At 45.2% G+C, this 21,659-nt stretch overlaps 1 protein-coding gene across 1 annotated transcript in view; it reads left to right on the top strand.

Annotated features, from left to right (window-relative positions):
• LOC124594559 (uncharacterized transporter slc-17.2-like) overlaps positions 1-21,659 on the top strand; it is a 210,878-nt gene that overhangs the window by 176,059 nt on the left and 13,160 nt on the right. Inside the window, exon 4 of the mRNA XM_047132931.1 lies at positions 19,544-19,755. Within this exon, the coding sequence (XP_046988887.1) occupies positions 19,544-19,755 (212 nt within the window). The remainder of the gene's footprint in view (positions 1-19,543; positions 19,756-21,659) is intronic.

Here is a 21,659-nt window from a genome sequence, read left to right as displayed (position 1 = left end):
CAGTAGTTACATGGCTCGCAGACATCTGAACACTTTCGCACTATAGCATGGATTACGCTAGTCGCCGACAGTTGGGGTACACTGGGTTCAGAGTGGCGGCAGGAAGGGCATCCGGCCACCCCTTCAGTTAACATTGCCACATCCGATTCACCATGCCAACCCTGCACATCCGGGGGAACAACGGCACAAGCAAAAGAGAGACTGATATGGTTACGTCCACAAATCAGCCAGGTAAGCATCGCTCGTCCGAAACGCAGCTCGCCCTTTTCTCACATGATATACTACGAACTGTGGATGAAGGGCAACAGACAGATTCCATATTTTTAGATTTCCGCATGGTGCCCCATTGTAGGCTGTTAACGAAGGTATGCTCATGTGGAATAAGTTCACAGATATGTGAGTGGCTCGAAGACTTCTTAAATAATAGGACCGAGTATGTTGTCCTCGACGGCGAGAGTTCATCAGAGACAAGGGTGTCTTGAGGAGTGCGCCAAGAAAGTGTGATAGGATCGCTGTTGTTCACTATATACATACACTACTAACCATTAAAATTGCTACACCAAGAATAAATGCAGATGATAAACGGGTATGATTGGACAAATATATTATACTACAACTGACATGTGATTACATTTTCACGCAATTTGGGTGTATAGGTCCTGACAAATCAGTACCCAGAACAGCCACCCTGACCGTAATAACGGCGTTGATATACCTGGGCATTGAGTCAAACAGACCTTGGATGGCGTGTACAGGTACAGCTGCCCATGCAGCTTCACCACGATACCACAGTTCATCAAAAGTAGTGACTGGCGTATTGTGACGAGCCAGTTGCTCGGCCGCCATTGACCAGACGTTTTCAATTAGTGAGAGATCTGGAGAATGTGCTGCCCAGGGCAGCAGTCGAACATTTTCTGTATCCAGAAAGGCCCGTCCGTACAGGACCTGCAACATGCGGTCGTGCATTATCCTGCTGAAATGTAAGGTTTCGCAGGGATCCAATGGAGGGAGAGCCACAGGTCGTAACACATATGAAATGTAACGTTCACTGTTCAAAGTGCCGTCAATGCGAACAAGAGGTGACCGAGACGTGTAACCAATGGCACCCCATACCATCACGCCGGGTGATACGCCAGTATGGCGATGACGAGTACATGCATCAAATGTGCGTTCACCGCGATGTCGCCAAACACGGATACGACCATCATGATGCTGTAAACAGAATCAGGATTCATCCGAAAAAAATCACGTTTTGCCATTAGTGCACCGAGGTTCGTCGTTGAGTACACCATCGCAGGCGCTCCTGTCTGTGATGCAGGGTCAAGGGTAACCGCAGCCATGCTCTCCGAGCTGATAGTCCATGCTGCTGCAAACGTCGTCGAACTGTTCGTGCAGATGATTGTTGTCTTGCAAACGTCCCCACCTGTTGACTCAGGGATCGAGACGTGGCTGCACGATCTGTTACAGTCATGCTGATGAGCTGCCTGTCATCTCGACAGCTAGTGATACGAGGCCGTTGGGATCCAGCACGGCGTTCCGTATTACCCTCCTGAACTCACCGATTCCATATTCTGTAACGGTCATTGGATCTGGACCAACGCGAGCAGCAATGTCGCGATACGATAAACCGCAATCGCGATAGGCTACAATCCGACCTTTATCAAAGCCGGAAACGTGATGGTGCGCATTTCTCATCCTTACACGAGGCATCACAACGACGTTTCAGCAGGCAACGCCGGTCAACTGCTGTTTGTGGATGAGAAATCGCTTGGGAAGTTTCCTCATGTCAGCACGTTCTAGGTGTCGCCGCCGGCGCCAGCCTTGTGTAAATGCTCTGAAAAGCTAATCATTTGCATATCACAGCATCTTCTTCCTATCGGTTAAATTTCGCGTCTGTAGCACGTCATCTTCGTGGTGTAGCAATTTTAATGGCTGGTAGTGTAAATGATTTGGTGGACAGGATCGGTAGCAATCTGCTGATGTTTACTGTTGATGCTTTGGTGTTAGGGAAAGCGCCGGAGTTGAGTGGCTGTAGGAAGATAACAAGATGCCTTAGACAAGATTTCTAGATGGGGTGATGAATGGCAGCTGGCTCTGAATTTAGAATAATGTAAGTTAATGCGGATGAGTGGAAAAAAAACCGTTATGTTCGGATACAGCATTAGTAGTGTTCTGCTTGACACAGTCACATCGTTTAAATATCTGAGCGTAACGTTGCTAAGCAATATAAAATGGAAACAGCATGTGAGGGCTGTGGTAGGGAAGGCGAATGGCCGACTTCAGTTTATTAGAAGATTGTTGGGGAAGTACGATTCATCTGGTAAAGGTGACAGCATATAGAACGTTAGTGCGACCTATTCTTGAGTACTCCTCGAGTGACTGGGATCCGCACCAGGCCGTATAAGAGAAGACATCGATGCTATTCAGAGGAAGGCTTTTAGATTTGTTACCGGTAGGTTCGAACAACACGCAAGTATTACGGAGACGCTTCCTGAACTCCAATGGGAATCTCTGGAGGCAGGGCGACTTTCTTTTTGAGGAATACTATCGACAGAATTTAGGGAACCGGCATTTGAATGCAGAACGACTCTACTGCAGCCATCGTACATTGCGCGTAACGACCACAAAGATAAGGTACGAATGATTAGGGCTCACAGGGAGGCATATAGACAGTCGCTTTTCCCTTGCTCTGTTTGGGAGAGGAACAGCAAAGGAAATGACTAGTAGTGGCACAGGGTACCCTCCGAGCACACACCATACGGCGGCTTGCAGAATGTTTGTGTAGATGTAGATGTATATTTGGAGTCGGGTACCTCGCTAAAGGATACTGGTCAAAGCGTACTTAAAGCAGCACGTCTTCAGCTGGACAGCAGATGGATAGAGGTGACTAGCCTGTGGCCCGTAGAATCACGATTTTGCCTCGTTTCAGATATGATGAAAGCTGTCGGGTGCACCGATAGCCATATGAGGCGCTTAATCCACAGTCTATGGAGCTTGTAGCTCAGACCGAAGGTGATTCTGCGATGTTTTGGGACGTTTGTCGTACCATAAGTTGGCCCAATCATTCAGGTTTCCGTAAACTTAAACCAGGATGTTTATTTCAACATTCTCGGTGGCCAAGCGTTGCAGTTGCTCAACATCTTCTCGAGGAGTGTACCGTGGACACTCCCGTCTTGCAAGATGACAACCGCGTTCAAGGGGCTGCGCGCACTGCCTTGTTTGACGAATACTCAGGCCCGCTAAATCGTTCGATCTTTACATCACAGAAAATGTTTGAGACGTTTGCAGTAGTGGGTGGACGTAGCTATCATCTTCGCCCGAATTCGGAAGCTCTAAGAGATCTAAACATCGATGAGCACATTCACCTGGATATTATGCACCTGAAGAAGCTCTCTAACTCGCCGAATTAACACCATTATTAATGCTAGAGACTGGGATAGACGGCATCAGCGTGAAGCGTTCTAGGCGGTGGCTAATACACAGTCCAGTCACATTGATGTGGGGAACGCCTATGTTCAATGTCGACGTGCAATAGACATTCACAGACAGTCGATGGCAGTGTTAGCAATGGATAGTATATAAAACATAGGAGGGGGGGAGGGGGGAGACGCGGCAAACAGTACAGTCGTTGTCGTCATGCAGAAAGGGAGCGATTTATTTGACGCCCAAAAGGGCATGATCGATGGCTTTCGGGCCAAGTGTGGAAGCATTTCCGAAATGACTGTTCCCTTGCCACCGTCATTAAAGTATACTGCGCGTGCTAAAATGGCGCTATCCAAAACCAGTGCGGAGGCAACTGTATTCACCATAAATGACAGGGGTGAACGACGGCTGCGGCAATTTTTACAGGCGAATAGACGTGGAACTGTCGAGGAACTGACCATCCAGATGAACAAAGGGGCTACCAACAGTATTTTCGCAACGACCGTTCCGCAAACATTGCTGCACAGTTCCTTTGCAGCAGGTGCCTGCTTCATTCACCCACGCTGACTGCTGTTCATCAGCTAGAAAAGCTGGAATTTGCACGATAATACACCAACTGAACGCCCACTGAGTAGCCTTTTCGGATGAATCGCGCTTTATGCTCCATTGTAAAGATGCCCGTCGACGTGTACGGCGTGAAACGTCTGAAACCAAATCACCCTACAACAATCGTCGCAAAGTTTCAGGCCGGAGGTGATGGAATGGGGAATGTTTTCGTTGCACTGCCTGGGTGATCTCGTCATTATTGGATGCACCATGGATCAACACAAGTATGCATCAACTTTTGGGAAGCATGTCTACCCCTACATGCAGTTTGTTTCTCTTCGCCACAGTGGTATCTACCAGGCCACCACGAAGCCTAGCGCAGCTGGCCACGGCACTGGAGTGGGCATGGCTCCACATCCCTGTCGGTACTTTCCTGAACCTCATTGACTCTCTACCATCACGTCTCGCACAGGTCGACGCTGTAAAAGGTGGTTATTCAGGCGTTAGACAGGTGGTCTCATTAATGTGACTGGACAGAGTATTTTGCCTGGTGCGCTTGCAGTCTTATCAGGCATAGCAGCCTAGTATTCATCTAGCAGTTTCATTCAGTTTTAGTCTTTAGTGACACTGGTGGCTATAAAAAATCTGCCTGACAGAGAAGTGAAGCACCCAGGCAGGGACGAGGAAACGAAATGAAACTTCACGGTTTGATAGGATATGTGATGTTATTTCAGTGGATAGAAAATAGTCAAATTTACAAAAAAAACTTAGCAGTATGTGCTCAGTTATTAGTATGAAGTTGTAGCCTCTCTTGGCAGGATGGATGCACTGATTCGTTTGGGAAGGTCGTCAAAAAGCTGTTGAATCCTGTTCTGTGGCAAACTGGCCCTTAACTGTTGCAATTGGTACTTGATATCGCGGATACTGACACTGGGATGGAGCTGACGTCCGATCTGGTCCCACATATGTTCAATTCGTCACAGATATGGGGATTTCGCGGACCCTCGAAGTACTTCAGCATCATGCATAGTTTGTAGAGACATGCACCATGTGTGGACGAGCACTGTCCTGTTGAAAAATGGCACCTTGATACTGTCGAATGTAAGGTAACACATGAGGACGCAAGATGTCACTAACGCACATTTGTGCCGTCAGAGTTTCCTAAGTCACTATCAGCAATGAACTGAAGCTGTACCTGATGGATCCCCATTGCATGACACCGGGAATAATGCCGCTGTGCCTCTGCAAACCATTGTAAGAATGGGAGCGCTCCCTGCGTTTCGTCGCTTAACAAATTGCGAAACCATTCATCAGCAGTTCAAACGCCCCAGTCATGCCACCTCTCCAGATACAGTTGTCTGTGCCGTGGTGTTAAGGGCAGCATACGCATAAGACGGTATTTCCCTAGTTCAGCTGCCCCTGATAAAGGATGCGGGATGACACAGAATGTTGCAAGGATTCCACCACTTGTCAGATGGCAGGCACAGGTGTGAACTGGTTAGGATGTGCTTGGTAGTGGTGGAACAAAGCCATTTGTGGCGCTTTTTTTTAGTGCAGGTTGGCTACATCAGGGGCAGACATGCACTCAGGGGAAAACCTATTGTTCTCCATTTATTGACAGGTCATTAACCTATTGTTCTCCTTTGATTGACAGGTCCTTAGCCTATTGTTCTGCTAAAAGGAACCTTCCTTTTGATTGACATGTCCTTAACATATTGTTCCCTCTCCCCTCCCCTACCCCCCCCCCCCCCAAATCTCAAGAAACCTCACCCCTCCCTGCCACAATTACACTTTGAGGTCTGGGTTATTGGAATAGCCCCTCTCATTCTTATCAATTTGACTGACTACTTAATTAAATTGATCAATTAATTAACCTCTTCCCTTCTGGTAAACCCCCTCCCCTCCCACACTCCCTCCCACAAATTTGCAGGGAAAAGGCTCAGTTGGTCGGTCATTTGGAGGGAATTCGGTTGCAGTGTGTCGACTATTGTTTAAACACTTTAGACAATGTATAGAATATTATTTAATTGTTTATGGCAGTGTATGCAATTTAGTTTATTTATTTCGTTACAGAATTTGTCCTCAAATCGATTGCTGTGTATGTAATATTGTTTAAACAATTTAGACAATGTGTGGAATATTGTTTATTTAAACAATTTAGGGGATTCATGGCAGTGTATGGAATATATGGAAATTGGTGGCTGTTGGAGGAGAGGAAGGATCTCATAACAGGAAATTCAAGGGTATATTGTTGATTTATAAAAAATTCAGTTTGTGAGGGTTGGATTTCTCTTGGTCATCATTCTCTGCTGTTTGGAGACATGTAGGTCATGCAAGAAGTAATTACATGGGCCAAACATCTTGCATAACCTAATGTTCGGCACTGTGATCTGGGTGTCTTAACCTAATGTTCAGTCCTTTGTTGGCACTTAACCTGTTGTTCTGTTAAGTGGTTTTCCATGTCACACCGATTTCCTTAAACTATTGTACGGCCTTTGATACCAAATTAAGTAATTAGTTATGTCCTCCCATCATTTTTTGTTTCAAAAATGGTTCAAATGGCTCTGAGCACTATGGGACTTAACTTCTGAGGTCATCAGTCCCCAAGAACTTAGAACTACTTACACCTAACTAACCTAAGGACATCACACACACCCATGCCCGAGGCAGGATTCGAACCTGGGACTGTAGCGGTTGCGCAGTTCCAGACTGTAGCGCCTAGAACCGCTCGGCCACGCCGGCCGGCCATTTTCTGGTACACTTTTCGAATTTCACATGCTTCTTTGTCACCCACCCCCTTAAATTATTGTACTGCATTTTACATACAAAGTTTGTAAATTAACCTAGTATTCTGTACTTAACCTGCTGTTCTGCTCCATGTCACCAACTCACGCACAACCTCCACTTAACTGTTGTACCGCTAACACCATGTAGATATAAAAAAATTATGCAAATTAATTAAATCGATATTCTTCACATGTATGGGGTGGTTTTTTTTAATTCACAGCATCCTATTGGTCGGTGAAATCGATGGAATATAGTTAAAACAAAAGATTGCTAATAAAAAACACACCGTGCAAACCAACGCCCTACGCCAATGCCGCCGACTCCGCAAGCACCCCCAGGAGTTGGGGTGCACTGGTGGCCCCTGCAAAGTGATGACACAGCCATTAGCTGCAAAGCCATGCACAGGTGTCTGTTCTGGTCCTGCAAGCATGAGGCAACAACATTCGTTTCATGCTTGACACCTGAGTAATTCCTGTCGAAATACATGTTCACCTAGGCACCATTGCTGGCAGGATGACATATAGCTGCGGTGCAGGTCCAGCGCCAAGTGATGTTTACATAGGAGCTAATAGGTTCTCAGTGCTATACCGACGTCACATGTCTATGTAAATAACAGGCAAGTCCCCCCTCTGGATGCGCTATATGAATAACATCGACTGCTTCCTGCATAGCAATCCTTATGGGACATGAGAGCTGCATCTAGCCATGCACACTTGCTTACCTGCCCCGCATGGCTGACGCATCACTGCGAAATGTTCATCCTGCTGTCAACATATGTCTCAGAAACGTTAAATATTCCCACCTCTAAAAGCCTTCATCATGTGTGTGCATGTTCATGAAAACACCATTAATCATAAAAGCGTTCTTGTTGTTTGGAAAGAGAGCGCTGTCTAAGCACAGATAGGGGAAAATCAGAACAATTAGGCAAACAGAATTCGAAGCACTGTCTTACAGAAGAGAAAAATGGCGGGAATTTTCGGTATCACACAGCTATTGGTCTGGAGATATCCTTATGCCACAGTGGCGAATGAGTGACCGCATCTCCGCCAGAGGTGGATGGTCTGCTTCAACTTGTCTTTAAACACTTGCTTTCCCAGAATTTTCCATAGATACTTTGCATCTATCTTGATCGGTGTGTGTTGGTAGAGCGTTATATATGCATTATTTCGGTGATTTATGAGTAGTTTGCAGGTCTGTATGCTGTGTACTGCATTATTTCGGAAATTTACGAGTTGTTTGCGTGTCTGTACATCAGTGTACTGGACTATTTCAGTGATTTGTGAGTAATTTGCATATCTGTATGCAGTGTATTGCATTATTTCGGTAATTCATTAGTTGTTTTTGTGTCTGTACATCAGTGTACTGCCTTATTTCAGTGATTCACAAGTTGTCTGCAGCTCTGTGTGCTGTATAGTGTGACCCCAAGCATGTCAGTGCGAGTGTTTTGTATCTGTGAAATAAATATGCTATGTCAAATCCACCCCTAAATAAATTGTTCTAAAATAAGTAAACTCCTTTCTCTCTCCAGCAGCCCAGCACAGGCTGAGTCCTTTTCCCGCCATTCCCCCCCCCCCCCCCACCCCAGACCACCATCTTGGATTACATCACAGAAAGGATGACAGCGCCCTCTGGTGGCAGTACTGTGTACTAGGTCAGTTGGACTCCGGATCTCATGGTGGACACACTGGATGGAAGTACAGCCTCTAACTGTTTAAATAAAGACTGATTGCAGAATAAATTTCCCTCCACAGAACGCCATCATGGATTACATCACGAGTGGGAGTGTTTATACAAGATACAAAGGATCTGATAGCCATTTTGTCTACATAAGGGTACAAGCCTATTTATAGTTTTTATTTTTACATTATGGTCACAAGTTACACTTGCATGAACTTAACAGCGATGACACTGTAACAGAGATGACACTGTTTGCATTATGAAGAGAAACTTGCACCGTTTGGGCCTAGATCAAGTGACGTCACTGTTTACATTAGGAAAACAATTTAGCTCTTCGATACAGGGACATGTGGGGAGGGCGTGACCTTGGAACTGACAGGTTGTATTTTTTATGTGTTAGGGTTGTAAATAAGTGAGAGAGAACCTGCCCTGCTCCACTACAGACTAACGTTGGCAAAGAGAAACGATGTGAAGAGTTTAGCATAGGAGAGGAATTTGTGGTGACCGCCTCAAACAAGTTCCAAGGCCAACAAAGACAAAAAAGAAGGCTGTGCCTCCCCCAGTTTACATACTAATAGAATGATTGGAGTTGCTGTTGGCTGGCACTCTGGCTGCAGTCTTCGTCTTAATATATGCTGGATTTGCGATGTTGTCATCAATGTCTGCACGTTTGATGCAGCATTCAATGTGAGAAAGTGGATGCCATTGTTCTCTGAGACCAAGAAATGAGCACACGTTTATTCCTTGCATCACCGCTACCAACAGTGAAACAAAGCAGATACCTCATGCAAAACATTTTGGGAAATTGTTTTAAAAATTCAGCTAGCCTCCCACAAGACCATGGTGCCACTGCATCTAAAATCCGTTAACTGGAAGAGGTGTTCCTGTCACTGCCATTCTGGAAAGTTTACAGAGTTTACTAGCAAAAAAATGTTCAAATCTGTGTGAAATCTTACGGGACTTAACTGCTAAGGTCATCAGTCCCTAAGCTTACACACTACTTAACCTAAATTATCCTAAGGACAAACACACACACTCATGCCCGAGGGAGAACTCGAACCTCCGCTGGGGGATCAGCCGCATAGTCCACGACTGTAGCGCCTCAGACCACTCGGCTAATCCTGCGCGGCAGTTTCCTAGCCCATCAAGACGATCAAAGCAACAAGTTCCTAGTTTCACTACAGCACAGCGATTTGCAATATACAATTTCAGAGTGCCCACTCAAAAATAATGCTTCCAAAGCACTTCTTAAGGTGTTTGCATTTATTCTAAGTGTCATGTTGAAATCAACTTTGCACTCTGTACAGAGTGACAGTTCTTGAACTATATGAAAAAAAAAACATAAATTATTTCCGAACTATGGTGTGCATACACTTTATTCAACGTGTAAAATTCATTACACATATTCGGATTTAGGTTATGACATGTTCGATTTGCCTGACATCATTGGCGAAGATGTCGAATAGCGAAATTCTGCTTGACCCGCTGAACTGTCGAAACATCGATGCTGTTTCCAGCTCAGCAATGGTTTTGGGTTTAAAATGGCTCTGAGCACTATGGGACTTAACATCTTAGGTCATCAGTCCCCTAGAACTTAGAACTACTTAAACCTAACTAACCTAAGGACATCACGCACATCCATGCCCGAGCCAGGATTCGAAACTGCGACCGTAGCAGTCCCGCGGTTCCGGACTGCAGCGCCTAGAACCGCACGGCCACCGCGGCAGGTTTTTGGGGTTATTTCTGTACACTTTCTCTTTAGTATATCCCCACAAAAAGGAGTCGCATCTGTTCAGATCTGCAGAATATGGCGGCCAGTCGAGACCCATGCCGGAAGCCTCTGGGTACCCCAAAGTCAGAATGCGGTCCCTAAAGTGTTCCTCCAGGACATCAAGGACACTCCTGCTTGCATGAACTACATCGTGTCGAAATCAGGGTCATCTTCCAACACCTTCACGTACCATTCGGTAGACGCTATGCCATCAAGGAATATCGCGCCGATCATTGATTGCGAAATTCGGATTCTCAATCCCCCAAATGCGCTTATTTTCCTTATTGACGAACCCATCCAAATGAAAGGGGGCTTTATCGATAAACCAAACGACAATATGTATAATAATTTCCATCATGCCCTGTGGCCAACAGCGCAGTTTGAACGTCCTAACGCAAACTGTTCAGAAGTTATGACTATTTTGTTTTATATAGTTCAATAATTGTCACCTTGTATTTCTCTACGACTGATGTTACCTCACTGGATTCATCTTCACTTGTAATATCACCTCATTGTGTGCAATACAGTCACTGCAACCTCGCTACTATCACACCACCCTCCCAACGACGTACCCATGGGTTTTCTCAAACAGGTGGTCCGATTTGTTAAAGAGGACCTCAAAAACCTCATGTTTTTCATTTATTCTGAAAACTCATTTAGTTATTTTTTAATTTTATGTGCATAATTTGCTTTTAGGAGGCCTTCATACGAGGGTTGCCCAGAAAGTAATGTATAGGAGTATACAGACGAAAGAAAAGGTGAACGGACAGTCTTCCACACCACCATTGGACGTCTGGTCGTTGTGCCTCCAACTTGTTGTGTGGAGTATGCATAAACCAAAACTTATATAAAAATCTTTCGCACACAGTGGGTGCATGGTCGGAAGAGCATTGTGTACCTAATTAAGTTCGACAAAATATGTGAAAATGTGAGACCGAGCCAGGGCAATGGATGTCACATTGATCGTTGGGGCAGGTGAGTACGGCACAAGGATTCTCCAGATGCATTGCATAAGGGATGGTGAAGATTCCCACTAGTGTCTCAACATGGTGTACATATGTAATGCAGGCGCTGTGGCCTGAACAAGGACAAGACCAAGGCCACCTTTCGTAAGAGGGAGGGTGAGGGCGTCACATTGTATTATGAATATGATGCCAGCCGAAATGAAGTACACAAGTGCCTGTTGCAGTTGACATCCCAGGATCGATGGTAGAGGGAGTACTTGTGTGTGTGGACCAATTAGGCGCCACATATGTGTTGACATAAGGCACTCTTTTTTAACGGGTTCAGGCTATGAAGGAGAGTGTGCTGAATGTGGTAATGGATGGACTGTAACAACTGGAGGGAAGTTTTTGCTGTGGTATGCTGGCTGGAGCCAGTAAAGTCGACACCCAAGTAGCAGAGGATTGTCGCAGTGGGCAACGGTAGCGTTCCCTCGTCTTGCAGGCCACGTCCAATATTCATGACCATTGATTGGTACTGTTAAGGTGACTACCTGACGTCGTCTGTAATGTTGTATCCAGGTTATGGTATCATGTATTTCTAAGGGTGACCATGCGAGAAGGAGGAGTTTGTCCGTATAGCACCAGCAGCAGAACGTGGGGCCACATAATGCATAAACTGTAAGATGGGGTAGGAGGCCTTTGATGAGGGGCTTGAGTGCGATCACAAACAGAATGATGGACAAAGAGCATCCCTGCCCGGTCAAACGCTGGACAGGTATTGGAAAAGCCAGTCGTCAGTTTACCTGGACCACGCCTGTGGCATTGTGAAGTAATCAGTGAATGGCATCTACAAATGTTGGGGGCAATCCCTTGAATTTTGCCACAGAGAGGAGAAACTGATGGCGAACTCGGTCGAAAGTACTGCTGAAATCTATCGACACCAGTGCCACACAGAAATGGCAGGATGCAGCCAGTGCAATAAGGTGCCGACATTCACCTGTGGTTATGTGGATGGTGGCCCCCGGCCACAGGATGTTTGTTCTGGAGAAAGAACTGCTGGTGACACCACACAGTTGCTCCCTACCAAGAGCATGCATAGATTTTATAATCCACGATAGATAATGTGAGGGATCGAAAGGGGGTGATGCGCATTCCCCTGCTGCTTTGGCCACCAGTATGAGAATGCCGTTGGCAAAGTCAGATGGTCTTGGGAAGGAAGAATTGAACAACTCCAGGAATACTTGCTCCAGCATGGAAGCATCGGTGCGTTGAAGGTCCGATAAAATTCACTACAAGGGGTCTGGGGATTTGTTCCTCGAGCCTTTGGCGATCGCGTCCACTACCTCATCTGCTGTGACCAGTATCAGCAGGGTTGCCGCCTCCGTGTTGTTGAGTGTGTAAGTGAGGAGTTGGAGAACATCGTCGGAAACCGCTGCCGCCGCCTGCTCGTCATCAGATGAGCAGCCAAGGTTGAGACGATCACTGCTGGGTATTGCCATGGTTGTCATCATGGTTGGTAAGGGTAGAGATGAGGAAACGTAGCTGACGACGGAGGTGAGATGTGATACAAAGCATGGCTGGAGGCTGTTCGTCAGAGCTGTCTTGCAGGCGTGAGCACAACACCACGCCACATAGTTTGTTGCACTGAAGGCATAGAAATTAGGTTTTGATACAGTGGCATTCGCGATGGATGTCGGAAGACAGAGGGTGGGCATCAAGTTCGTGTAAGACGGCGTAATAATAGTGCCTAGTGTCCCGGTGCCATGCTGTCATATACCTTACACACTGGATGAACTGCCAGTTGATCAAGAGCCTCTTGCAAGTGATCCACCACAGCAGCGTCGAGAGGTATTAAGGAAGACGTTGCTCGCAGGACGTCCATAATCGGCGATGTGTTGTCGACAAACCAGATCATGAAGAAAAGAAATATTGAGTTTTCACGGACCCCAAGCACGCCAGATGGGCTTCGGCAGCAGGAGTATAGTGCAGATGAATGCGCTATGGCCCTAAGAGAGTAGAGACCGCGTTTCCACGAAGGACACACCCGCCTAAAATGTTGCAGAAACATGTATCCGACCAAGAATACTTCCTCAATAGCTTGTGTGGTGGGTGTATGATCTCCCATGCGCCAAGAAGACGAAAATTACCCACCAATTATCCACGTAAGGCTGGACATGATGAGTAGCTGGGAGTCTGGTCCTTCGGATGAAAGCTGAAATCACCTGCTACGATATGAGTAAGGGCTCTGTGTCTTCCATCTGGAAAGCAGTTCGTTGACGTCAGAGTGTCAAGCCTGATGTGGCGTATAAATTGGTCACCCAGTAAAATGAACTGCTACGTCGTAAAGGAAGAAAAAATAATTAGCTAACTTGACCTTTGACTTTGACACAAATAAGACAGGAGGTTTACGTTTCTCCGGTTTTCAGAGGACGCCAGGCAAAGTCGGAAGAAACTGCTACAACTCGCGATGAAGACTCGGTCTCTCGTGGCAGCTAAAATAACCACAGTCGCCGTAAGATTTTCTGGAAAGCACTTTCAGAATGAGAAGGTTGAACAACAGTGGCAGTATGATATCTTTTGACTAACAAACTGGTCGTTTAGGGAACGTCTTCAACACAAACTGACGGAGAAATATTGCGCGTCGTTCGGACCGAGATAGTAGCAGATTCGCCCAGTATTGTTAATTCGAGAAGAAATCACTATGCGCTGCACTGCCAAACACACTAATAGTTTTTATGAAAGTCCGGAGATCCAACATCGAATAAAAGTTCGTAGACGATATTTACCTTTTTTTTCATGAAACATTTTTTTTTTATTCTGGATAATTGCGATTACAAGCTGCATCTCCTTAAAACTTCAAATATACTTCTATATGCAAACCAATCTGATCTCAAAAAAACACAGTGTCCAGTCAGCATTACTTATCTCCAACAATTACAAAAAATGCTAGATGCTTTTTTTTTTTTACAGCAAAGAGCCTTGTCGCCTCAATTGCGGTAGGGCATAATCGCTGGTACTCGCAGCTGGAATATTACAATAATATTATATTACATAGGGACATCACACTCAGGTGTATTGGAATTAAAATGCACAAGGGCTGCAATTGTCATCAAGAAACGCTACCATCTCACGCCCCACAGCGTCAAAGTCTCCGGCGATAATGCACGAATGCCATCATCCCATGCCCCACAGCGCCAAAGTCTCCGGCGACATCAATTATTCTCACTGAGTGAAGATCGATCCCTAGGATGTCGATCGGCGATATTAGACATTGAGTGTCTTGGAATGGGTGAAATTAGGACCAAAAGTGGATCTGATTATTGCTATTGATAATTGTACGCCATGATGTATCGTCAGAAACGAAGACACGCGGTTGCAGCTGCCGTAAACACAAACAGTAATTGCACGTCACTATGGAACAGAGTCACGTGTCCACACCGTAGCAGTCACGAAGGCAGATTTCCGAGTGAGCTACCCAAGCACGCTGCAGAGGACAGTTTCATTCTGGAAACATCCCCGCCCCTACGCCCGTGGATAAGCGATGTCTCCGCAATATCCTTTCTTCCAGGAGTGCTGGACCTGCAAGTTTTGTAGAAGAGCTTCTGTGAAATTTGGAATTTAGAAGATGAGGTTTTGGTGGAAATAAAACAGTGAGGACAGGTCGTGAGACACGCTTGTGTAGCTCAATCGGTACAGTACTTTCCTGTAAAGACAAAGGTCCGAAGTTCTAGTCCCGGTATAGAACACAGTTTTAATCTGCAAGGAAGTTTCATATCAGTGCACACTCCCCTGCAGAGTGAAAATTTCATTCTAGAATTTGGTACATGTTGATGATGTAAGACCCATGACCCGTCTACAACCGCATCAGACTCTTTGGGATTCAGGTGCTCCATTCTAATCTCTGTTTTATGTCTGGGAGATAACCGTAGGTGCATCTCGATGTTTAGGTCTCATCCCATTGTTCCTTCCACAGGTGGAAGATCTGATTCTGATTCCGCTGCTTGCTTGTGGCCCGCATTCCTATTAATCCTACACTTCACGATGTTGTTCTGTCTACAGCCAGTACATTCCCCATTTTTCTGTACGTATCTGGAGAATGAGTGAATGTATCTCAAATATTACCTCAACTGACACAGAACTAACAGCTTCCGTTGTGGAAGAAGTATTCTGTCTTGCAACTTGTGAACTGTCCACAAAAGAATACATATTATTAATAAATAGATCCTATTTTCAGTGGCGTCATAACAACACGTGTACAGTGAGGTGAGCCGCGCGGAATTAGCCGAGCGGTGTAGGGCGCTGCAGTCATGGACTGTGTAGCTGGTCCCGGCGGAGGTTCGAGTCCTCTCTCGGGCATGGGTGTGTGTGTTTGTCCTTAGGATAATTTAGGTTAAGTAGCGTTTAAGCTTGGGACTGATCACCTTAGCAGTTAAGTCCCACAAGATTTCGCACACATTTGAACAGTGAGGTGAGAAAAATCATGGGATACCTCCCAATGTCGTGACGGATCTCTTTTTGCCCGGCGTAATGCAGCAACTCGACGTGGCATGGACTCAACAAGTCGTTGGAAGTCCCCTGCAGAAATATTGAGCCATGCTGCCTCTATAGCCGTCCATAATTGCGAAAGTGTTGCCGGTGCAGGGTGTTGTGCACGAACTGATGTCTCTACTATGTCCCACCTGTGTTTGATGGGATTCATGTCGGGCAATCTCTGTGGAGAAATTATCCACTCCAACTGTCCAGAATATTCTTGAAACCGGTCGTGAACAATTGTCGCCTGGTGATATGAAAGCGTTGTTTGGGAACATGAAGTCCATGAATTGCATAGTGCCTTGTTGACAACTTGGGTCCATGGTTTCGCGAGCTCTTACCAGCCGAAATCGGGACTCATCTCACCAGGCCACGGTTTTCCATTTATCTAGTGTCCAACCGATATAGTCAAAAGTCCAGGAGAGGAGTTGCAGGCGATGTCGTGCTGTTAGCGAAGGCACTCATATCGTTCGTCTGCTGCCATAGCCACGCCACATTCCGTCTCTCTGTCCAAATGAGACATTCTTAGCACGTCCCACGTTGATTTCGGTGTTTATTTCACTCAGTGTTGCTTGTCTGTTAGCAATGACAACCATACGCAAACGCTGCTGCTCTAGGTTATTAAGTGCACGCTGCTGGCCACTGCGTTGTCCGTGGTGAGAGGTAATTCCTGAAATTTGGTATCCTCAGCACTCTTGACACTGTCGATATCGAAATATTGAATTCCTTAACAATTTCAGAAATTGAATGTCCCATGCGGCTAGCTCCAACTACCATTCGGCATTTGAAGTCTGTTAATTCCCGTTTTGTGGCCGTACTCACATCAGAAAAGGTGAGAAGAATTTGAGAGGAGGAGGAAAACTGTACTGGAGTGGGAATAACAGGTCTGGAAGAAATGGTGTGGCAGTGATGGTGAATAAGAATCTACAAAGCTGTATTGAAACTGTGAGATATATATCAGACAGGATCATAATCTTAAACCTAAGATTCCAAAAAGAAACACTAAAAGTAATCCAGATTCATGCACCTCAAGTGGGATGTAGCGAAGAAGAGAAGATGGACTTGGAAAATGTGTTAGAAAACCATATAGGGAGTGCTAATATAGTGATCGGAGACTTTAATGCACAGGTAGGCAAAGACAGAAAGGGATTTGAGCAAGTATTGGGATGTTTTGGATATGGAGGCAGAAATGAAGAAGGGGAAAGACTCATGGGTTTGTGCCAGAGGAATGGAATGAAAATAGCAAACAGCTGTTTATGAAGAGAGAAAGTCATGTTATCACCAGATACAGTTGGGATGGAAGAACCAAGAGTGTAATTGATTATATTCTAGTAGATAGGGAATGGGGAGAGAAAGTAAGAAATGTGAAAGTAATTCCAAGTGTGAGTGCAGATGGAGACCATAGGTTATTGGTGGGACAATGGAAAATGAATCAGTGTGTGAAAAATAGAAAACAGAAGAAAGTGATGACGATACGGGATTGGAAACTGAAGGAGAGTGAATGTGCTGAGAAGTACAGTGAATTAATCACACAAAAATTTTCAAAAGAAGTTTTCTGCGATGTAGAAAAAGAATGGAGTTTATTCAAAGAGACTTAAGTCTAAGCAGCACAATAAGTATGTGGCAGAACATCTAAAAAGGAAAAAATAAGACAGACACGTTGGTGGGATGATACCACAATCCAAGCAGTTAGAAGAAAAAAATGGAGCGTGGAGAAAGTGGTGGAAAACTAAAAATGACGAAGACCATAAAAGATATATAGAGGGAAAGAAGAAGTGCAAAGAAATAGTGGAAACAGCAAAGAAAAAGGCATGGGAAGAGTTTACAAAAAAACTTGAAGAAGATGTGAAGAGCAATAAGAAAATGTTCTATAAAATGGTGAAAAATAAAAGGAAGGCTTCTAAAGTACCAGTAAAGATGGCAACAGAGGACGGTACCATTACTTAAGATACAGAGAATATAAAAGACCTCTGGAAAGAACATTTTAAGAAGCTGTTAAACGCTGAGGAGCAGGTACATGAGGAAACAACAAATAATGGAGAAATTGAGAGAAGTTGGGAAGCAGAATTAGGACAAATTACACGGGAAGAAATGGGAAAAACTCCGAAGAAGATGAATGGGGGGAAAGCCCCAGGACCTGATGAAGTATCAGTGGACATGATAAGAGCAGCAGGTCCAGTGGGAATGCAGTGACTGTATAGAGTACTATCAAGCGTGTGGAGAAATAGTACAATACCTGACGACTGGAGAACAGGAGACATTGTTCCCATCTTCAAGAAAGGCAATAAAATACTTTGTAAGAAGTACAGAGGAATAACCCTTATGAGTCATACAGCCAAGATTTTTGAAAGAATTTTACTAAATCGAATAAGTGAAAAGATAGAAAAGGAGCTGAGTGAAGAACAGCATGGATTTAGGAAAGGAAGAAGCACGATCGACCTGATATTTTCTATACGCCAACTGATGGAAAAAAGTTGGGAGTATAACAAATGGGTGATAATGGTTTTTATAGGCATAGAAAAGGCATATGACTCAGTTGACAGGGAAAGACTCTGGGAAGAAATGAAGAAGATAGAGATAAAAGATGGATACATTAATGTTATAAAGACAATGTACAGAGGACACAATTGTAGAATTAGAGCACAATCGGGGAACTCTGAATACTTCGAAATAAGACAAGGACTTAAGGAAGGAAGTATTCTATCTCCTGCACTTTTTAATGTTGTGATGGAGGGAATGAATAGGGCAGTTAAAGATATAGTAAAAGAAAAAGACAAAAAGAGGATTTTTGCAGATGATATGGTAATATGGGGTGATAAAGAGGTAGATGTACAGTTACAGCTTGATGCGTGGAAGGAAATAATGAAAAGGTATGGATTAAAAATAAATAAAGATAAGAGTGAAGTAATGGTATTTGGAAGAGAGAGAGGGATCAACGGAAATATTACCTTGAATGGAGAACCCCTCAAAGTGGTAGAAAGTTTCACTTATTTAGGGAGTGAAATATCTAGGGATGGAAGAATAACTAACGAAATTAATAGGAGGTTACAGAAGAGAGGCAATTTCTACCAAACAATAAAACACCTGATTTGGAATAATGAAGTTTCAGAAAGAGCAAAACTCCTTATGTATAAGAATTATTACATCCCTATTGTCACCTATGGTGGAGAAACATGGACAATGACAGAAAGGGACTGGAGCAGACTGCAAGCAGGGGAAATGAAAATTCTCAGAGCAGTTAAGGGAAAAACAAGAATGGACAGAGTAAGGAATGTAGAGATTAGAAAGGACCTTAAACAAGAAAGTATGAGAGAAGAAATTGTAAGAATGAGATTAAGATGGTATGGGCATGTTAACAGGATGCATGGGCAGAGACTCCCCAAAATTATGGAAGAATTAAAGATGGATGGGAGAAGACCTAGAGGGCGCCCAAGAGCACGGTGGAAAATGGGAGTGAGAGTATCTGTAGAAAGGAGAGGTGTGACCTGGCGGCAAGTGGAGGAAGAAAAGTGGTGGGAAGACCTAGCCAAATGGAGAGGACTCGTCAACACCCAGACCCGGCAGTAGCTGGAGCGGGATTCGGATATAGATAGACTCACATCGGAAATCCTTTTCGCATGAATCACTTGAGTACAAATGATAGCTCCGCCAATGCACTGCCCTTTTATACCTTGTGTACGCGACGCTACTGCCATCTGTATATGTGCGATCGCTATCCCATGACTTTTGTCACCTCACTGTATAAGCACCGTGGCCGAAGAGCAGTTGTTGAACATTTACACTAGGGTGTTCGAGATAACATTATGTTGTAACGTCAAACCACTACGACTGCTTACTGACACACAAAGGATTGCACGTGCTGCAGGTGCGGCGCTGGGCCCGGTGCTGGCGTCGTGTCTGGGCTGGTGGCTGGGCCGCGACGGGCTGGGCTACGCGCTGTCGCTGTCGTCGCTGCTGTGGTTCCTGGCCTGGCAGCAGATGGTGCGCGACCGCCCGCACCAGCACCCCAGACTCTCGCCCGACCAGTGCTCCAGCCTCGCTGCCGCCATCGGACCTTCCTTCTCCAGCGGACCGCCGGTACACGACACATCGTCTGCTAAAATTTACCTAAATAAGGGGTGTTCCCAACCTTCGGTATCAAACTTACACACACTATAGGGGATGCAAGTCTCATCATCTCTGTACAACTACTGCAACCAAGATTCCTTCTACAACTTTTACAGCCCCTCCCTTACACAAGAACTTCCTTCCATTTCCAAACTGGTGATTTCCTTACGCCTCATAATGTGTCACACCAAACTACCCCTTATTTGATGAAGTTGTGTAACAAATTAATATTTCTGACATTCGGTTCTGTATCTCCTCACTCGTTGTTCGATCTACCCATCCAATTTACAACAAAATTCTTCTGTATCATCACATTTCAAAAGTTTCTATATTCTTCTTGTCTCAGCTGCTTATCGCCCACGTGTCACTTCCGTACAAGGTTATACGACAAAGAAATCCCTTCATAAAAGACTTCATTACGCGTGGAAATTACATTGTCTAGCCACATTAATTTGATCAGCTGTCAAAAACCTAAATAGCCACCTTTTGCAGCGGGGACCGCTGCGAGACATGCAGGAAGAGGTTCTGAGCTGTACCGAGAGGGATGTGAAGTCGTGCCGAATCCAGTGACGCGGCCAGCTGCGCTAGGTTTCTCGGTTTAGAAAGCATGGCACGAACAGCTCGATCGAGATGGTTTCCACAGATTCTCGTTTAGGTTTATGTCCAAGGAGTCTTTGGCCAGGGGAGTACGGTAAATTTATCCTAGTGCTCTTCGAATGTCACACGTACACTGTGAGTTGTGTCACACGTTGCATTGTCCTGCTGGTAGATGCCATCATGCCGCAGAAAAAAAACTGCTTGTAGGGGCTGACATTGTCCCAAAGGATAGATGCATACATGTGTTTATCCACTGTGCCATCCAGAATGACGAGATCATCCAGGAAATGCTCTCCGGCCTGGACCATTCTGACAATTTTTGCAGGGTCTTTGCTTGCAGACGTTTCAGGCTGTACAAACCAACGGCCATTTGTTCTGTGGAACATAAAACGTGATTCATTTCGAAAGGCCATCTGTCACCAATCAATGGACGACTAGTTCCAGTACTGGCGTGCAAAAACCAGCCTTCCTCGCCGATGAACAGCAGTCAGTATGGGTGCATGGACTAGGCGCCCGTTGCGGACGCAGTTGAGTAGACACTGTTGGTAGCCTCTTGGGTCATCTGAGCGGTCAGTTGCTCAACAGTTGCACGCCTATTCGCCAGTACACAACTCCACAGCCGTCGTTCGCCCCTGTCACCTATATCCCTTCGTGCACTGCAGTTGCCTCGGCGCCAGTTTTGCGTAACACCATTTTGCTATTCACAATATATGTTAACCGTAGCGGCAGCCGAACAGTTGACAAACTTAGCCGTTTCGGAAATGTGTCCACCACTGGTCCGAAAGCCAATGACTGCACTATTTTCCGCATGCCCCCCCCCCCCCCCCCCCCACACACACACACAACCTTCATACAGTATACCCTCCATTGCTAGTCTTGCCACCTTCTGTTTGTGAGTGGTTATTCAAAAATGGCTCTGAGCACTATGGGACTTAACTTCTAAGGTCATCAGTCCCCTAGAACTTAGAACTACTTAAACCTAACTAACCTAAGGACATCACACACATCCATGCCCGAGGCAGGATTCGAACTGCGACCGTAGAGGTCGCGCGGTTCCAGACTGTAGCGCCTAGAACCGCTCGTCCACCCAGGCCGGCCAAGTGTTTATTGCTCGTTGATGTCGAACATAAGCGGTGGTCTTATTTATGCGACTCGATCGTGTATATTCGATGTTAATAAATGTCTTTCCCAAAAACGCTTTTCTTGCTATTGCTAGTCTGAATTTTATACACTCTCTACTTCATCCATCATTAATTATTTTGCTTCTGTAATAGTAA

This window comes from Schistocerca americana, chromosome 2 (assembly GCF_021461395.2).
Source record: "Schistocerca americana isolate TAMUIC-IGC-003095 chromosome 2, iqSchAmer2.1, whole genome shotgun sequence".
NCBI lineage: Eukaryota > Metazoa > Arthropoda > Insecta > Orthoptera > Acrididae > Schistocerca > Schistocerca americana.
This window is presented reverse-complemented; position numbering and strand designations above follow the sequence as displayed.